This window comes from Lagopus muta, chromosome 18 (genome assembly GCF_023343835.1).
Source record: "Lagopus muta isolate bLagMut1 chromosome 18, bLagMut1 primary, whole genome shotgun sequence".
Lineage (NCBI taxonomy): Eukaryota > Metazoa > Chordata > Aves > Galliformes > Phasianidae > Lagopus > Lagopus muta.
The window spans coordinates 8015239-8034176 of record NC_064450.1 but is presented as its reverse complement, the minus strand read 5'-3'; the positions used below and the strand labels follow the sequence as shown (position 1 = coordinate 8034176).

Sequence of the window (18938 nt, the reverse complement as noted above, 5' to 3'; positions counted from 1 at the left end):
CTCCTTTTCCACTTCCCTCCCCACTTACTCGTAACACCTCTGCTTTCCACCAGATCCCCAAAGCGTTACAAACATATCAGCGCACACTCAAGGACACCTACATGTGTGGGGAGAACAATTATCTCCATTTATTTTGTTTCATATACATCCATATTTTGAATTTTAATACAAAAGAAAAAAATTAGAATCTGACAAATGTTTACAAACAAGATACCTTCAAATAGATTTTACTCGTTTCAGTCTGGTGTAGAGTAAATGACAAATTGTACTGTTATATTCAAGGCAACAGAGTCTGTAGTCCATGACCACTTAGCCCAACCTTTATGCAAGCTTAATTGTTCTGGTTTCTTTTTAATCTACCATGAATGACAAACTCATCGTTGATTCCCAGTTCTGTGTGTGTGCACATGTGTACATAGCAGCTCCTTTCATAGAAAGAAAAGACATCTAGAGGTCTTCTTGTACTTTTACCTACAGGAATCATGTTAAGATACAGAATGGATTACATGTGACCGGGGCTGGATTTTATAAGAAAAAATAATTAGCTGACAAATGAGGGCAGCAATAAAAAAGCGTCTTTTTTGCAACAATAAATAAATACAGTCAAAGTTTTCTGTGTGGACTTTAAACCAGCTTCTTCACTGAAGAACAGACGTGGCATTTCCATGGAGTTAAACTTGACCCCATTTACTGTATCTTTTTATTTTCTTGCTCTTTCTCCTTCAACAAAACAAAGTTTTCCTGCTTCTGCCACCATAGTACAACAATTTGATCTTGACAAGAAAGTGGTGCTGCTGATTTTTATTTCTTTGTCCTTTGGACAAAATAAGCCAAGGATATAATTTGACTGTTGTGACCAATAAAAACGCAGTTTACATCGAGTCTTGTCAGGATAACCTGACTAAAAACATCTGGCTTCTTAATTAAAAATTTTCAGACAACCAGATTCTTGCTCGTTTGTTAGGTTTACACGCAGAACTCTAAGAAGCTGTAGACTGCAGTTTGTTGTTATGGGACCTGCAGAGTACAGAAGAAAGTGAAGAATTAAGCACCCTTCATTTTGGGAAACACAGTTGCTGCAAGGTGTTGCCACAGGTAAATCACTAGGAGGGAATTACCATCGTGTTGCTTCTTTTTTTTTTGTCTTAACTCTTCCAAAAAACCCACTTAATTCTCCCTGAATTTTATTCACATTTTCATGTCCTGCACACAAATATTTCACTGGTTGCCAAATACAGTGTCACTGGAATATTTCAGAATGCCTGAAGTCAGTTTTATTCTCATGTTTACATAACAGTAGTACATCAAAAGGAAAGGAAAAAGACAATTTATACAGGTGAATATTTATAATAAGGTGTATTCAGCCTAAATTTATTCAAGAAATCCTTGGATTAACTTAATAGAAAAAACTGAACCAGGCATATTAAAAATCACATCTCTGCTTATCACCGTTCAGCAAAACCCTTCTTTGACATCCACAATTTTATTAGTGACTGAAAATAAAACAATGGGATACATGGCTTCTGAGATGAGATTTTCATTTCTCTCATTACAGTATTCCAGGAATGGGACAATTTTTTTTCCTGTTAATACATTTGCATTTAACCAGCAGGATTTGCTGGTAATAATAAAAATACTCATTGTTTACTTTTTAGACAAATGATTTGGATTTTTTTAGGGCTATTTAATGTTATTGAATTGTACAATCAAAGAAAATTCTGATTCCAGTTAAAACAGTTCAGACTAAAGATATCACAATCTGCAAGAGAAGAAAGGACACAGATGGTATAAATGAAAAACAATAACAAATAAAATGCAGCAATGAAATTACTGTGTAAGCAGTGGACGCTGGATAACCAGCAAATGCATGATGAAAGAAACGTGAGTTGAGAACTACCTAATAAAAATTATTACTACAGTATTATACTGGGAAGGAAAAATGCTGGTCTAATCCATTTGGTCTCACATCCTCTCTCAACAATATTACACTCCCATTGGATTAGAGCTTCCACAGCGGTAGGTATAAAGCAAAGTGTTCAATTTACTTGATTAGAAACGAATTTAATCCTGCATTAATACCTCAGACTAGGAACCTTAGTTTTGACTGTTACAGTCAGATGGACAAATTTAACTGCTGCACACATACAGATTTCTGTATGATGCTGGAAAGCAGTCAAGGTTTGTAATTCAGTTACAGTTGGCTCATGTTGGAGTACAACAAGGATACAGACAGACAATAGAAAAATCCATAGAGCAGTGGCCTATTCGTTTTCAGAAATGTCTACATTAGGTAAATACTCTTCAGTCTTTCTACAGAAAAACATTAGAAAAGAAAATTTGATTTTAAATACTCAAATTTGAATTGTATTTAGATTTTCATCTATCTTTAAAGTATATTAATCTCTCTGATTGAAACAAGGTAAGTTATAAAACAATTAGAGAAGCAAACTATTTTAAGTTCTTTCAGTGAATTATAAGCTTCACAGAAGAACAGTCTCTTTTCAGCCTCTAAAAAGGACTTGGTGCACAGTAGAACATAATTAAGACTCAGAACAGCACAGAGTATGTCCTGCTTGAGAAATGATTCCCATTTAAGTTTTCTGCAGCTATGACTTAGGGTCATTCAAGTTTTCTATGAGCATTATACTAAACTTGTATACAACATCTCATTTTGAATGAGCATTACAAAGTAATCTAAAAAAAAACAACCCCACAAACATTTAAGCCCTAATATTGATTAAAATGACAGTTGGCTGCTATAGAACAGGTTTTTTTTCCCTTTCAAAGAAAAGCAGTTGTGCAAGTAAGCGCATGGACAAGCAAATCTTTGTATGAATGTAAGGTAAGCTTCTAAAAGCATTAAGGAGATTTTAGGGGACCCACAGAACATCTATGATTAGGAACACTTTAGCTTACCTGCTTGCCTTAAATCCTTTTAGTTTCTGTACAAAGAATGATTCCAGAACTTCTGCACATTGGTAAAAAGGAGAGTCACTTGGATTGTAGTAACGACAGTTATCAAAAATTTTGGTCATATCTGCCACAAACTCTGTGACCTTTTTGTAGTAACGCTTCAGTATTCTTTCTTCCATGGTGGCAAGGTCTTTAAAAGAAAGCAAAGATTATTAAAGCGAGGCATTTTCAACTTCAACAGAAGTTAACGTTATCAGAGAGCAGGAAACAAAGCCTACAGAAGTTTAGTTGTATTCCCAGGAACTCAAGTTGTGACACAGTAACACCAGTAAACCTCCTTTACAATAAGCACTTATGCATGAATGTGCCATGTGCAGCTGAATTAAAAAGCACAAGGTATCCTGCAGATGTTGGTTTCTTGCAGGAAGCTATTTACTACTCCTGAAGAAATTAAGGAAAAAAAACCAAAAGTGTGAAAAAATCTGGATTCTTGAACTTCACTTTCCTTACAGCCTTTACTGGGACTGATCCAGGCATGAACATTTAATCCTCTGGTCACCTGAATTCATGACTCACCTTAAGCAAATTTTCTAAATGTGCACTAATATGTGCATATTTATCACATGGGACAGATGAAAGATTTCAAGTGTACAACTACACAAAATACTAGTGCTCCCACTCCTACCAACTGGATACATTAATGAGACAGGAATGACAAAACAGTAATTGTTCTATTTTAATGCAAATGTAAATTAAAAACAACATTTAACTGGAAAAACAGTGACTTACCTTTGGAAAATGCCCTTGAGGTGCTTATTTTCAAACATCAGTTATGGAGAACGTGTGAACACACTGATGGGCAGATTATCTCGTGTATTTTAAAATATGCACATCTACTTGCAGTACTTACAAGCATAACAGGTAACAAATTCGATACTCCCAATCCCAAAACTACTTGCTCATCACGAGATTGTTCTGAAACACTTACCCATTGGTTCTTTAATAACACCATAATAATCTGGTGCATCATTGGGATCTACTGGTTCTAAGAATGGCCAGGCCATCTTGTGAGCCTGTCAGGAAAACAACAGGTAATTAACAACAAAAAAATAGCACTCTTCAGTAGATACTTTCACTAAGTTGTAGTGATATGCTTAAGATAAGTATTCCATGGTACAATAATGCCAGTTAAGTCTAGCTGAGATGGTGGCACTTTGCACAAAATAAGGTCTTGTTCCAGATTATTTTTTTAAAAAAGGAAACAGCAACTGGAAGAGAAATCAGAACTCCAAGACTCATCAGATGCCTCTTGCAGAGTAAAGCATCCCACCCTGCTGCAGTTTGTGTTCTCACCTGTAAAGAGCGCAGAACTCTTCTTAGCCCTTCGTAGTCTTTATCGGTCAGCGGACTGAGGACAGTCATGGCATCTTCTGTGGACTGACATTGTGGACACACATACTCATCAATGAGATCAGCCTCACTTTGCAAAATGCCAACACACCGACCGTGATACCAGTTCTGACACCGGTCGCAGCCAATGTAAAATCTGCAAGGTCCAAAAATACATTAGTGACTACATTTATTTAAATTAAAGATTACATTTAAAAACATAAACCTGCAGTCCCTTGCACACAAGATACCCGACACAAATACAACAGTATAGCACGTGACATTCTGGACTGACAAATTCTAATTACGTTATTCAAACTGCTTTTGTATTTACAGACTGAATTACAGAACATTTCACAATTAGTTACTGCATTTTCTGCTAGACGCTATCAAGCATTCAAGGTTTCAAAATCAGCCATCTGCTTTAGAGCTGAAAGGAACGGTGTAATGCCAGCAATATCTCCCAAGCAGTATTCCCAAACAATTCAAGGTACATTTTCTGCAAACTGGACTACAGCTGGGCTCCTATTTCACTCTGTACAAACATTTTTCATATGGAAGCATCAGTGTTGTAGTTGAGTACTGAAGAGGGTATTTACGAGTCAGAACCTTACAGAAAGATGCCAATCACATATCCCCATACTAAAATTATGCTTTCTATCCAGATCAGACTATAGCACAAAAAAATCCACCGAATACCACATTTGACAATTACTGAAAATGAATTTGTATTACAAACGAATACAATATATGCAGAATATCTTTTTTCTTTGTAAGGAACAGGTAACCAAAGTCAGAGCAGTTTGCTACCTAGACATTAAATAAGAGGTTCTTATCAGAACTCACTGCGACTCATCATAAGGTGTTCTGCAGATACAGTACAATTCCTCACTGCTGCCCTCTTGTGCCCGTTTACAATCATTACAGATGTACACATCCATTTTCTTAGCCTCCTTTTCTGTGATGCCAACACATTCTCCATGATACCAGTTAGTACAAAGATCACAGCCAATATAGAACCTAAAAGTATTCACAATGAAAATGACAATGTAATTGTCATTTCAAATGGCATGGCACTTTTCCCTGCATTTCTCTCTGATGCACTTTCTTGCTGGCCTACTTTCTTCAACTTTCTCTTGTTTTCCCTGCTTCCTTGCATTCTATCCTTACAAGCTAACATCTCATGCTGCAACTATGCTGTTGATAAGGTCACTTGGGTCAATTTTAAATTGACAGTTCATTGAAATGCACATCAATATGTAACCAGACCTTGACAAAACCGGTCTAAAAACACATCTCCAATGTGCGTGCAAAAATTTGTAAAAGGCACAAGAAGACAAGGCCAAAGGAAAAGATACACATTTTCAAAATTGTAGCTCAAAAGCTACTTAAACATTACTTTAAGATTTGAAAATGTAGGTCTCAGTTAATTTAAAAAACAAAAGCAAAGCGCAAACACCAGCTAGGAGTTACAAGTATACTACAAGGAACATGCATTCCAGCCATGTGCACCATACATCTTGGTGTAACATGATACAAAAAAAAACTGAGTCAGGACATGGCTGTCATAATTTTAATTTAGGGCATGGGGGAGGCAGGCTGAAAAACAGAGATTCAGCTACTGAGAACTGCAGTAAATCGGTATGTTGATCATTTTTCAGAGAACAGTGTCTACTCTCAGACAGCTACGTGACAGAACCAGATGTGGTATGACACAACGTGAAGGGAATCAGGTACAGAATCATGTGAATGGGACCTTGCACAGAATGACGTGACAAAACTCTAAAATATTATGCAAGGATGTTTGACATTTTGTGTATGGATACCTCAGAACACACCTATGACTCATGGAAACCAACCAGATGGGCGAAGTTACACATTCATTCTCTCTGCCTGAGCAAAAGCAAGCTGACCCTGGGGATCTTCCTAAATCTTAAAGACCACCAACCACCTGCACTATGTTGCTTTATCAGTTTCTGCAGCCCTACCTAATTCATCAGTCTTCAGCCAACCACCTCTCAGTACAAACCAGCAGCAGGACAGCAGCTAGCCAATGCTCCATGAAACGAACACCCCTGCCTTCCTGGGTGTTTGCTCCATTTACTCCACACCTACCTGTCCATTTTCAGTCAGACAAATCCTGAAAATGGCACAAACCGACCTTCCATCAACAACAGATCAACGCAGCTCCTTCTAATCAGCAACAACTTAGCCATGGTCTTTTTCCCAAAGGGGATCAGACCGAGCTGCTCCAATCTGGAGCCAGAAGCTGAAGTGAAACTCACCACCCAGAATTCACGTTCACCACAGGCTTCACATTATGCTTTAACAAATCAGCTGAATATAAGTAGGAATCTTAGAATGATGTCCTTGTTGACCACCCTCCATACAACATACATAGAGCCTACAACCCTGGTGTGAAACCAGTGAGAACTAAATGTAAGAGCCTAGTAATAGAATAAGTAATACACAGAATTACTTTGGTGGACTTACTAAATCCTAACGAGTATAGGGCATTTGAAACACATCTCAAATAATCTCAGATTCACATCTATCCTCTTGAAAGCAGAGAAGAGACACCAGTACAGAGAGGAGTATCTGATGCCTACATGTGTGTATATACACATACATAGGAACGTTTACCAGGAAGCTCTTTTTAAATTTGCCTAATTGCTTTCCAAATAGTGGAATCATAACATAGCTCAATGGCACAGTCATCATTTTTAGGAACATAACATTCAGAATTGACAAGCAGCAGAACAGTAGAATTGAATCATATTGCTCAGGGCACTGATCAGTTAGTAACATCTCACTACCTTAATTCTATGTATTTAAGCACTGCTACTGATTCAGGACACCGAAATTCACACTATTTTTATCAACTTACACAAATGCCCACTGAAATGTAATGAAAAGCAAATCCTTTTGCTCACAGAATTCATTCATCCCATTTTACTTTTGCGACAGTTCTACTGCTGACTAACAACAGCAGTGCTCATACAGACCAGCACTCAGCGTCACAAGAGGACAGCAGGTAACCTCCTTCTAGGTTTCTGTCATTCAGTGACCTTAATACAGTACTCTTATTGAGATAGACAAGATACACATGCCTCAGAAATAATAGTGAATTACATCCAGGACACTGGGAGTCTGCAGTTTACAAAGAGAAGCTAGCACAGGTAGTCTACAATTTCCCACGCTGATGTCAAACTGCAATGGTCAGAACTACTGAGCACCTAAGATTAATAAAAAAAACACCCCAAAGGCCTCAACTGAATTTAGTAATATTAATTAAAAAAAAGAGGCTAGAAGGAACTGCAGGAGATCCTCCAGTCCTGATCCCAAGCTTGAAATGAGAAACCATTCCCGGAATTAAAACACTGCTCCATCTCTATGGTTCACCTCTGTTATCAGTATCGAAAGCACAACCAAATGGTATCAATTAATACTTCTTGTATCATCACTCATTAAGCAGATAAAATACTCACATGGAACTGGTCTGAAGTCGAATTTCTTTTACACACATTATCTATCAGACAGCTATCACATAGCAACTATAACTAAGGATGTTAATCACTTCTAGCTTCAGCAGAAACTCTTAACACTGTCCCCTGCCATCCACAAAATCTCCCACTCCAGCATTTAATAGTGTTCTTTGCAAGATTCGTATATAGCATTTCCTCTTTCATAGAAATATTTTTCCTTGTCCGTAGGGAACTGCAGTTTTCACTTTGTCAAATGCTCACACGCTTAATTTTTGATCAAGCTCAGAACACACATTAATATACAAAAATGATTCCAACCCAAAACATTCTCCAAAGTGAAGTGCAGTCAAGTAACATGGAAGCTCCTTTACTGGCTAGCAATTAAAAAAAATAAAATAATGTACTGGAAGACGGCACCAAAGCTAGTTCTAAAGAGCATCAGCCACCTGTCCAGTTCACAAGAAACTGCTCACACCAAACTGTCACTTGCTTCCGAGGCAGAGGCAAACGGCAAAAAGAAAGAACAGAGCGGAGAAAAAAAAGAAATGTGCATGTGAGACAGAAAGATCATACAATGGAAACATGCAGACAAGTAGAAATATAAGTTATGTACATTAATAGATAAATCAAGTATGTTAATAGTTTTGTAACTGCTAGTGAAAAAGAGACTTTTCTCTACACCTTACTGATCACTGCAGTAACACCTGATACTTCAGTTCTAGAACTGCCTTACCACTGCTAGCTAACTACTAAACCTACATCTAACATCACACATCAAAAACCAATGGCGTTCACTACTCACTTAGACTCATCATAAGGCGTTTTACAGATGCAGTAAAGCTTTGTGTCCTTCTTTGTTTCCTTTGAGGTAGTAGAAATCATTTTCTTTTTCTTGGACTTGGAAGCTGACAAGTCTCTCTCCTCATCTCGCTTTCTCTTCTGGGAGGATATTGGCATTGGGACTGTGGTGGAGGAGGAGGAGGTGACGCTGGCTGTGTGGTGCTGTGGTGGCGATGGCAGTGCTGGCGGTGGTGGTGGTGGGGTGGCAGTGGCAGCAGCTGCTGCTGCGGCAGCGGCTGCAGCTGCAGCAGCAGCAGCTGCCTGGGCTTTTTCTTTTTCTTTCTTAATTTTAGTCAAGTCTCTCTTTAGCTCCTCCTGAAGTATATTAAATAAATAGAGAGGGAGGCTTCACATGGTTATTCCGGAACAAGTTTAAAACATAGATATATACCCCCATGAGTAATTGAAAGAAAAATAATTCAAGTCTTCCCAAGGTGCAAACTGTTAATGTGCACAACCTGCAATGTTAAAGGATAGCACTCTTGGCACACTATGACCCGCTGGCTGCAGTTTTACAAAAACTGCTCAAGGAAACAAGGTAGTTTCAGCACGGGTGAGAAGCAAGAAGCTTGAAAAGGACATCCATTGGCTTTGCAGAGAACCATGCACACAAAACCAGACCTGCTTTCTGTACGTTCCCTTAAAAGCTCACCAAGAAAATAGATCCATTAGAAGTTAATGCTGAAACATTGCCCCCAACTTAAAATCAAGCAAGTCTGAGAATAACTGTTCTTACCTGCACTTCAATTTGTAGTTCTTTGTCCAGAAGTGCTCTTTTTTTCAAGATTTCAGCTTTGAGCTGCTCTTTGTGCTTGAAAAGTAGAGCTGACAGCTTGGTAGCATTCTGTTTACTACGCTTCTGCTCCACGCTCTCTTCTCGCTTTCGTTTCTTAGCTGCCTGCTTCTCTTCCTTATCTATCTTATCCAGAATATATTTCATCACTTGGTTGCATACAATCATTCTGGTGAAGAAATAAAGAAAAAGTATATTGTGCTATCCCCGATTGAGAGAGCAGAATCATTTAGTTCTCCAGTCTCTGGAAGCTTCAAGCTAAATTATTATGTTCACTAAAAATAAATGGTAGATTTGGTATTTACTGTATAGCTCCCACTCACTCTTTACTAGATCACCAATGGGAGATACCAAGACATGAATCAGAGGGCTGATTCCATTCAACTGATTCCTGCCTTTCCCTGTAAAACTCCTAACAAAGTTTAGACTACGATCAGAGACATTTTGACTCAGCTCAGTTTCCACTAACCCATTGGAAAGAGCTGGATTTTGTTTACTTTGATGCAGGATGAAAGCCATGCAAGCTGGAAGCCTACAACTTGCTGAAAACTAATTCTTACTCTTCCCTGAGCACTGATATTACTAAGATTTTGTGCTTTGGCATAAGGATGACAAATACTTTTCAGTGTAAAGGACCGAATATAACTAAAGCAGTTTTAGACTTCCTCACTGCTGGCAACAAATCATTACTCTTCCATGTTTGCCGTACATCCAATTACAATCCTCTTTCCTGCTTACTTGTCCTGTATATTTCACTTTGCTTTATTTTTCCAGAAGATAATAAATACACTTTGATTTCCCTTCCCATTCTATTTTAAACTTCCTAGAAAATTAAATGCTTCTTGTTGCCAGAGTGACCATGAAAAATAACTCACTGACATTTGATCCAAAAATCAGGCAAAATAGCTCTGGCTGGGAAAAGTAGCTGCTGCTACGGAAATCCAATTCAAAATACCAACTTGACTATCTGACACCATTCAATGATGTGCATATGTTTACTTGTTTTCTTTTTTATCAAATCGTGAAACAAGCAGCATCTAGCTGCACCACTGTAATCAACAAAGCTTCTACTCTAACTTGATGATAAAAATCTGAGATGATGTCAAGATAAACCCAAGATAATTGACAAGCACTCCAAAATTTTGCGTTTAGCAGCTCCAAGGAGGAAATCTCCTCTTTTGTTCAATAGTGCCACCTTCCAACTCTTCAGTTCCTTCTGTAGAGTGGAACGTATAATGCTGAAATGAGACTAAGTGATGGCAAGGGACAAAAAATGGAAATAAACAACCATAATAAAGGACAGACTAAAAGCAGGCTTTTCTGCAACAGAATCATTCATTCTCCATTCTCTTTAAGGATGGATTTACCTTCAATTTAACAATTATGGCCAGCTCCAGACACACACATGCAACACCTGACCTTAAAACATATTATCCAAGTAAAATCGGGAATATACAGGATTGAGTTAGAATTCTCATCAATTACTTTCATGTGCTACTTTAACCAATTTTAAAATAGCAATTTCTCTTCAAGCAGGTGTTTATAAACCTATTTTATTATATATATATTAAATGATGTTATAAATATAAAAGTTCCAATCTAAAGATACACCATGATGCATATTCACCTCTGATTTTCTTCCCTCTCCGTTGGAGTCAGTGTCTTCTTTTGTTTCAAGTGTTCTATGACAGCATTCTGTTTCATAACCACCTGCAGAACAACAGAGAACCCAAAACAAAATATGAAAACTTTAGCTGGTATTTCACAATACCACTGGGAGAACCAGGACATTTCCTAAGTTAGAAGAAAAAAAGTAGCATTTACTTCAGTAAGTGAAAAAATGGAATTGATTTTTTTTTTTTTTTTTTAATCAGGGCAGCACTTGTTTAAAGTAATTATTTAAAATTTGAAGTCTTTTAAAATGAAATTCAAAATTCCTCCTCCACCTCCCAGACAGAGTAGGATATTTTGTTTATGCACAGTTTAAACCTAGGGACTAAACATATGTTGACAGTATTTCTTCAGTGACGGTACTTTTATTTAAGAAAAAAAAAGTAAGAAAGAAGGTAAAATTCTATTATATAAATGTTGGTTTTTCTGTTTGTTTTTAAAGCCCCGCAGCCATCCAACAGCATTACATTTCAGATACCTCTTTGAAACTTCAGTTCCTTATAGCAGGCAACAAAAGTACTGTACACGTGTTCTGAACATCAGCTCTCCTATCTATAACCTATCTTTCCTGAACTGAGAATAACAAGATACTGTCCCAGCAGCTAGTGGTAAGCTGAATCAATGTGCCAAAAGACTGCAAAGATAGTACAACTGACTTAATGTGCTGAATTAATGTAGAATATTTAATTAAACTGCCAAAATCAATTGTATGCTAGCTTTGAAAAAAATCAAATTAACTGCCTATCAAATGTATCAACATTATTAACAAGAACAGGCATTTAAAATGAAATTTCTTTCATTCATTAAATTTTTATTTTCTTCTGTTAACTTTACCTGTTTCTGGATAATGTCACTCTGATTAGAAGCCTGAAGGGTGTGCTCACGTTTAATTTCTATCTGTTGCTGCTTTTTCTTCTGTTGCTGCTCTCTGAGCTGCTGAACTCTCTGCAGCTGCTCCTGAACACTAGCTGCTTGAACTGTTACCACATTCTGAATCTGGTGAGCCTGTACTGGGCTACTTTGTTGAATCTGAATAGGTAACTGAAGCTTGATCTGCTGGGGTACACTGCCTTGTTGGGCTTGTATCTGAGCCACAACATGTGACTGAAGCTGAGAGAGAACTTGGACTTGTTGCTGAAGCTGAGGCACTGTAATAACTTTAGTTGGAGGCTGCTGAAGTTGCAGCTGAGGACGAGTTGGGGATTGCACAGGAACCTGATTTAAACTTTGAGTAGTTGGAAGGGTTGAGACCGAAGTCTGAACCTGAGGTTGCAATTGCTGCAGCTGAGGTTGAATTTGTATGGGAGCATGGGGCTGCATCTGAATCTGTTGTTGGGTTGTAGTCTGCACCTGAGCTGGTTGCTGAGGCTGGACTTGGGACTGGCCTTGTGGAAGGACTGCACTCTGCGGCTGACTCTGGACTTGCGCTGGAGATTGTCCTTGAGCCTGGGTCTGCGCCGGAGACTGCACCGGAGATTTAGATGACTGTGCTTCAGGTGTGACTGGAGAGTCAAGAGATGCTGGAGTTTGAGATTCAGGCTGGGTCTGAGTTTCAGGCTGAAGTGGTGGCTGTGGTGCCTGTGGCTGGGTGGGGGACACAGGTTGAGCGCTCTGATTCTGTGCTTGAGGCTGGACTTGCTGCTGACTCTGAGGCTGTGGCTGAACTGGCGGCTGCACTGATGTTGGCTGTGCCTGTAGAGCTTGCTTCTGCTCTGTAGCTGTGCAGGATTAAAATAAATTTCACTCACTTCAAATGACAAGTCTATGAGCTTTACCCAGTTGAGCCCTCCAGAACTACCGTAAAAATCTATGAAGAAATTCAAAGTATTTCTAGGCTCAATACATTTCCAGTAAATTTACTTTTAAAAGATACTTTCTCCAATTGCAAAAGAATTCCCATGCGGACTAAATTGAAGCCTCTTTTTCTCTTGGATAGAATTAATGCTTACCTGAGGTTGCAGTAGAAGCTGTTGTTGTAGTTGTGCTAGCTGTAGTAGCAGCTGCTGGCAGTGGGGTGAAAAGGAATCTCTGAATTGTACCATTTGGCATAGCTGCTTGCATAAGTTGTTGTCCTGGACCAGGTATTACAGTCACTCCCTGAGGGATTAATTGTAGTTGACCAGTAGTTTGACCTTGTCCCTGAATTACCACTGTTAATCCTTGACTGCCACCCTGAAAAATATTAATATTGATGTATTAGTGATACAATTCTTAGACAGACCTTGCTCAAAATCAGAGAATAACCATAGTTTTGGATTTCAGAATTTAATACTCATATCATTTATTTCCTACATACCATTTTCCTAAAATACAAAAGCAGCTCTGAATTAATGAAATAGTATAAAATTCCTTCAACAATGCTATCAACAGATAACTGAGCTGGAGTTAACAACAAATATTTTCATCCAAATATTGGCAAGAACCCTACCCAGAAAGACACTAAAATAGAACATCTCTGTTCCTAGTATTTACAAGCAACACCAAAGAATGGATATTTTCAGATGCTTCCTCAAAAATTCCAACCATTTTACATCAAAATTCTCTGCAGTGCAAAGGTTTCCTTAATGACTGGGAGATCCAACTCAACTCTGAGCTCCTATGACTGACTGATCAGTTTGTAACCTGTTGTAAATTTCTGTTGCTTAAGATGACACTTTGGACATTAGAGTTCCAGCTATCAGTAAGTTTTATAGAAATACTTTGGTTCCATGAATCAGATAAAATTTCAGCTCATGACATCACTCCATGTTGAGAAACAGAGAAAGCAGGGTGTCATCACAACACCTAGATGTCTAACTCCACATGCTAGGAATCCACAGAACAGAATGGGGTCTCAAAATAAATAAATAAATCTTGAGTCTTTTTCTACATAGAAAAAAATCTTTCTCGGCCACAAGCAGCCTGTACATTACAAACACCTACTTATTCAATAAACACTGAAAAGAATACTTATTGTGGAAACTTGTAGAAGCCTATTTTTTACACTATGCATAATTCTAAGTTTCTCTTTTTCCCAACAGATCCTAAGAATTTGAGAAGCTCTGATAATTTTTTCCAATCCCAGATCAAGAGACAATTTTTCCTCTGAAATTCAGGACGATTTGAATCAAAACTAAGTTTTCATACAACATCAGGAAATAAGGAAAAAACAGTATGTTCCAAAGGTCTAAGAAACCAGCCATAAAAATAATAACTGCCCCACACTGCTGTTAATACAGACATATTTTTCTATGCTGCTAAATTTTCCTGATGCCAGTTATACTACTGGGGAATACTGTTGGAAGACACATTTAAAACTTTACACATACTACTTAAGCTTCTTTCAGTCAGGTCATTCCAAATGAAGGCTGAAACATAACTAAGAACATAGGTTTACAAGAAGATGAACTGCAAGTCTGAAATCAAAAGATTTGAGAAAGTGTATCATATGGACAAGCATATTTTCACACTCAGAGACTATTGTTACCTGTCCTTGTGTAAGCTGTGTAAGTTGGGCCATGGTAAGTTTCACTTGGCCCTGCTGAGGACGAGGGGGCTGCGATGTGGTTTGTGGCTGTATTTGCTGAGGTGGAGTTCCAGGACTTGTTACAGTCTTCTGTCCAGAACTAGTAGAAGCTGTGCTGGTACTAGAAACTGCTGTTGAGACAGGTTGACCTCTGATTATCTGAGTCACTACCTGCTGTGACTGACCTGTAAGAGAATAATTTGTGATAAGAAAAAAGAAAAACTTGCTAATATTTTAGTCATTAACACTATAAACCTTTGAATCAGAACTCCTTGTAGAAGCAAATATTGCAGTTTGCACAGGACTTTCCATTATAAACCATTTTGCTATGTGGTTGATTGAAAAAGGTCTGTTAAATGTTTTTTGTTTTCATCCAGTTCACATCTCTACAAGGAACTTCAAACACTTTTTTTTTAATATACAGAAAGGATCTCACAATAAAAAGTTACTCTGAACATTTTTCTTAAAAAAAAAAAAAAGGCAATTTTAACTATTAGATTTCTACCAGCATGTTCAAATGTCAAAAAAGGCACTTGTTACAGGTCAAGCACTAAAATGAGGTATTTTTGCACTGGAATGTATGGTACAGATAGTATTTATCTAGAAACAAACTACAGATTTCACATTGGAAATTTAAATATTAAAATGAACCTACTGGCTGGAAGAATACCTTGTTGCACCACTAGAGGTGTTCGAATGATGGCCTTCCCAAGTGTTGACTGCTGTAGTGGTGTTCGGATTACTGTCATACCAGGACGGAGTGGTGTCCCTTGCATCACCTACACAGACCAGAATAAAAAGCATATGTGAACTTATGAACAAACACACACATCAAAACTCAACACAAAAACACTGAGATATGCCCTTAAGTTGTTGGTTTGTTTTTGTTGGTTTTTTTTTTCTTTTCAGTATAGCAAGAAATAGAAGGATCATATCCTTCTACAAAAGATGCAAGTAGATCCAGTATTTTTTCCACTTGTGCTCCTACTGATAAGGCTTACCAGCATCTAAGCTATTAATTTTTCCACACTGGAGAGAACTGATATAACTGCTGGGAACAAAGGATCTACTGACACTATTACTGAGATGAAGCAAAAACGTTGAAAAGTGACTAGCCCAAAGTATATTTACCAAATAACTTACAATATATGCACACCAAATTTTTGCTTTAACAACAAGAAAAACATCTTACTTGTGAAGTACTTGTAGTTCCTAAAGTCCCTGTGGTATTTGGCCTAATTGTTACAGTGGCTGTCCTTGGCTGGAATGAAGTAAATGTTTGACTTGCACCTGTTGTTGATGGAATGATGCCCAATACCTTTTGCTGAACTTGAACAACACCTAATTAAAGAAAAATTGAGAATTCATTAATAATGTAATTGCTAGTAGAAGAACAAAATGCAACTCCAGGGTAGCTCTCAAAACAAGTCTTCAGGTTTCTAAAACACTTCTCCATCTTTTAATGCTTCTTGGGATAATCTTTGTCATATTGTAAAAAGCCAGCATTATACTTTGTCAACAGTCCAACTACATTTGAAGTTATGAGACAGGTATTTCAGAAAAGGTTAAGGAAAGAGTGAATCTTCATAAAGATCAGTATGATGGTAACTGCTAATCAGGCCTTGCATGACACGGTGCCACAAAATTAGTACTATGCAACCATTAAGTATAAGTTAATCTGACTCATTTAAAATGGAGGAGACCAGTTTAAACCTTTCACCTACAAGCTCATGGTTCTAAAGAAAATGGGTAACACTTTTCTTGTCACCTAAGACATTTCAACACAAGCCTGGTAACTTTCATGACTTCCTTAGACACTAAGTAAAATGGAGACTGAGAATCAAGTTTTTCTATTTAACATACATTCATGTATCTCCAAGTATTGAGCTCTCTTCTTGAGGCAAGAAGGAAAATGCTAACCTTAGTTTGGAGTCAAACTCTTGCTCATCAGTGAAGAGCAGATGCAGGCATAAATGTCTACGAACAACAGTGGATTTTTTTTTTTAGTTTGGTAGAAAATTATTTTGTTGATGTTTAATGTAGATAACGAGAAAAAGCATGCTTCATTCCACACAGTTTAAAGTAGAATAATTTACAGGCAAAACACTTGCATTTTTTCCCCCAGACACAAATACTCCATACAGGGAGAAAATGGTATACATTTTTTTCCCCCTTCAAGTCACAGTTTACTTCACTGGGAAAATAGTGTCAATGGAGAATTAAACAGCAAGCTGGAATACATTTTTTAATTCGGTTCCCTTTCCCCTACCTCCTTGAGTTGATGGCACATTGACGGCAACAATCTTGCTGTTTGCAGGGAGTGGCAGCTTAGTTATCACTTTCCCTGCCATCGTTACTGGACTGCCTGAGATCTGGAAGGTCTGCCCTGTGCTGGCAATGGTTGTGGCTGAAGTGGCAGCTGTGCTAGTGGCTATTGAGGTACACAGAACAGTCAATTTTAGAGCAGAATAATTAGTCAAGAATATGACTATTTTCAAGTATGAAACAGCAAACTACAGGATTATTTTTACAGTGTGTCATTCTTTCTTTGGTAAAGACATTTTTGGAAACAGCAAGTTACAGCACAGAATGCTTTCATCATCAACGATCACTGGTACAACAACTGTCAGTAATAAATGAGACAGGTCAGAAATAAAAACATCTAGGAAGTCTGAGCAAAGAAAGATTAGACAGGTATTATTTTAGAAGCACCCTGCTGACATGGCAGAGAGTTAAGAGCAATGATATGAAATGCAGCTATGCTATATTTTGGAGAAGATGCAAGTGTTGGATGTAGGTAGGATGCGTCCATAAATTCCTCCTAGTTAGATTTTCTTTCCAAGATAAACAATTACCTGTTGAAGATTGGCCTTGTTTAACCCAAGTAGCAAAAGTCTGATGGAAATTCTTGTTCTGTTGGAATGTTACTGTAGCTGGAGAACCCACTTTTGTAGTAAGTACTACTTTGGTTCCAGTGGGAACCGGGCCCGCTAAAGGGCCCACCACAACTTTCTGTGGAGTTGAGACTGTACTTGTAGTGCTGCTGGCTGTAGTGACAGTGGCAGCCACACCTGCTACAGGTATCTGCTTCTGCTGTTCCAGCCGTTTCTACAGAATTCAGAAGAAAAAAAAAAAGAATTTTCAGATTTTGTAAAATAAAGGCAGTATTGAAAAATAACCTTGGTAAGATTTCAGTTCAAGTTGTAAATGACTGAAGTATAAACTGTTTGCATACCTTAGAGCACTGCAAGCACAAGCATCCTTCACTCTGCTTACAGTACTCAACCAGTAATTTTCTTCTCTAAACCCTTCAGATTACACAGTTAATTTCACTACACATTTTAAAGAAAACATATTAATTAACCTCAGATTGGAAGATTAGAAAAACACTTTGAAAAGTATTCATTTGTATTTGGCTTTGACTGTACATATACAGACACCATGTACTTCAGGGATACACCAGAAGGGTTCATTACTGGCATTCCTAAGTCTAGAGCTGCCTGCACTGAAATCCTGCCAGTTACAGAAGACAATCCTCCTACTTCATCAAATTAACCACTAAACATATTCTTCTAACTAAAGCAGTGCTTAAATAAAACAGGTTCAATATCCTTCCTATCCCATCACACTCAGCAACCTTCTGTGCTGTGCCTGTCAAAGAGGTACCTTTAATTTAGAGAGTCATCTTGTAAAAGGGCAGTATCAGTATGCTCTTTAACAACGCCAAAAGATTTAACATTCTTCCCTATCTTAGTGGAATCACCTTGACACTTATTAATTCAAATTTCAGTAATTGGTTATCTTTAGCACTGAGGTAGTTAGAAGTGAATGAGTTTTTCTGATTCACAGTAATTCATTTGGGTCAGGGAAGATGACAAAAAAATGAACAGACTGTAAGAAAACCACTTCTTATTATTGCATGTCAAATACCATCATGGCATTGGGTTTCTTAGTTATACATGTATACATATTTACATACATACATACAAAATACACCCGCACATATATATATATCTATATGTATATGAAACAATTCTGTGGGCTTCATTCATCCAACTTCGGATAGGTCAATCTTTTGATTTTATGCGATTAAAGCATGGGGAAAAAAAAAAGAAGAGTAATATTCCAAAGTCAGTTGTACACCATGGCAGCTTTCCCTTACAGCATAAAACACTGTTGACCTTAACTGGAGATTGGTGCTTCTCAGACTTGATTGAAAAAAGAAAAAAAAAAAAAAGAGCAGGGGCAGCCAATCCTTGCTGTTTTAGTTGAGCCTTTTTCTGTTCACTAACCTTAGCCTGCTGTTCAACTGCCTGCGCCTTTTCCTTCTCCACCCTGCCGA

General features: G+C 37.8%; 1 protein-coding gene across 11 annotated transcripts in view; it reads right to left on the bottom strand.

Annotated features, from left to right (window-relative positions):
• Positions 1–104: 104 nt before the first annotated feature.
• BPTF (bromodomain PHD finger transcription factor) overlaps positions 105–18938 on the bottom strand; it is a 46930-nt gene continuing 28096 nt past the window's right edge. For 4 of the 11 annotated variants that reach the window (XM_048964769.1, XM_048964773.1, XM_048964777.1 and 1 more), the window contains 16 exons: positions 18889–18931; positions 17452–17704; positions 16866–17027; positions 15789–15937; positions 15252–15375; positions 14558–14781; positions 13041–13263; positions 11926–12809; positions 11048–11130; positions 9364–9589; positions 8590–8942; positions 5149–5322; positions 4267–4459; positions 3902–3986; positions 2917–3103; positions 105–1017 (listed from right to left, as the gene is read on the bottom strand). In XM_048964769.1, the coding sequence (XP_048820726.1) occupies positions 981–1017; positions 2917–3103; positions 3902–3986; positions 4267–4459; positions 5149–5322; positions 8590–8942; positions 9364–9589; positions 11048–11130; positions 11926–12809; positions 13041–13263; positions 14558–14781; positions 15252–15375; positions 15789–15937; positions 16866–17027; positions 17452–17704; positions 18889–18931 (3400 nt within the window). In that variant the 3' untranslated portion in view covers positions 105–980. The other 7 variants (XM_048964779.1, XM_048964770.1, XM_048964771.1 and 4 more) reach the window with 7 other exon arrangements.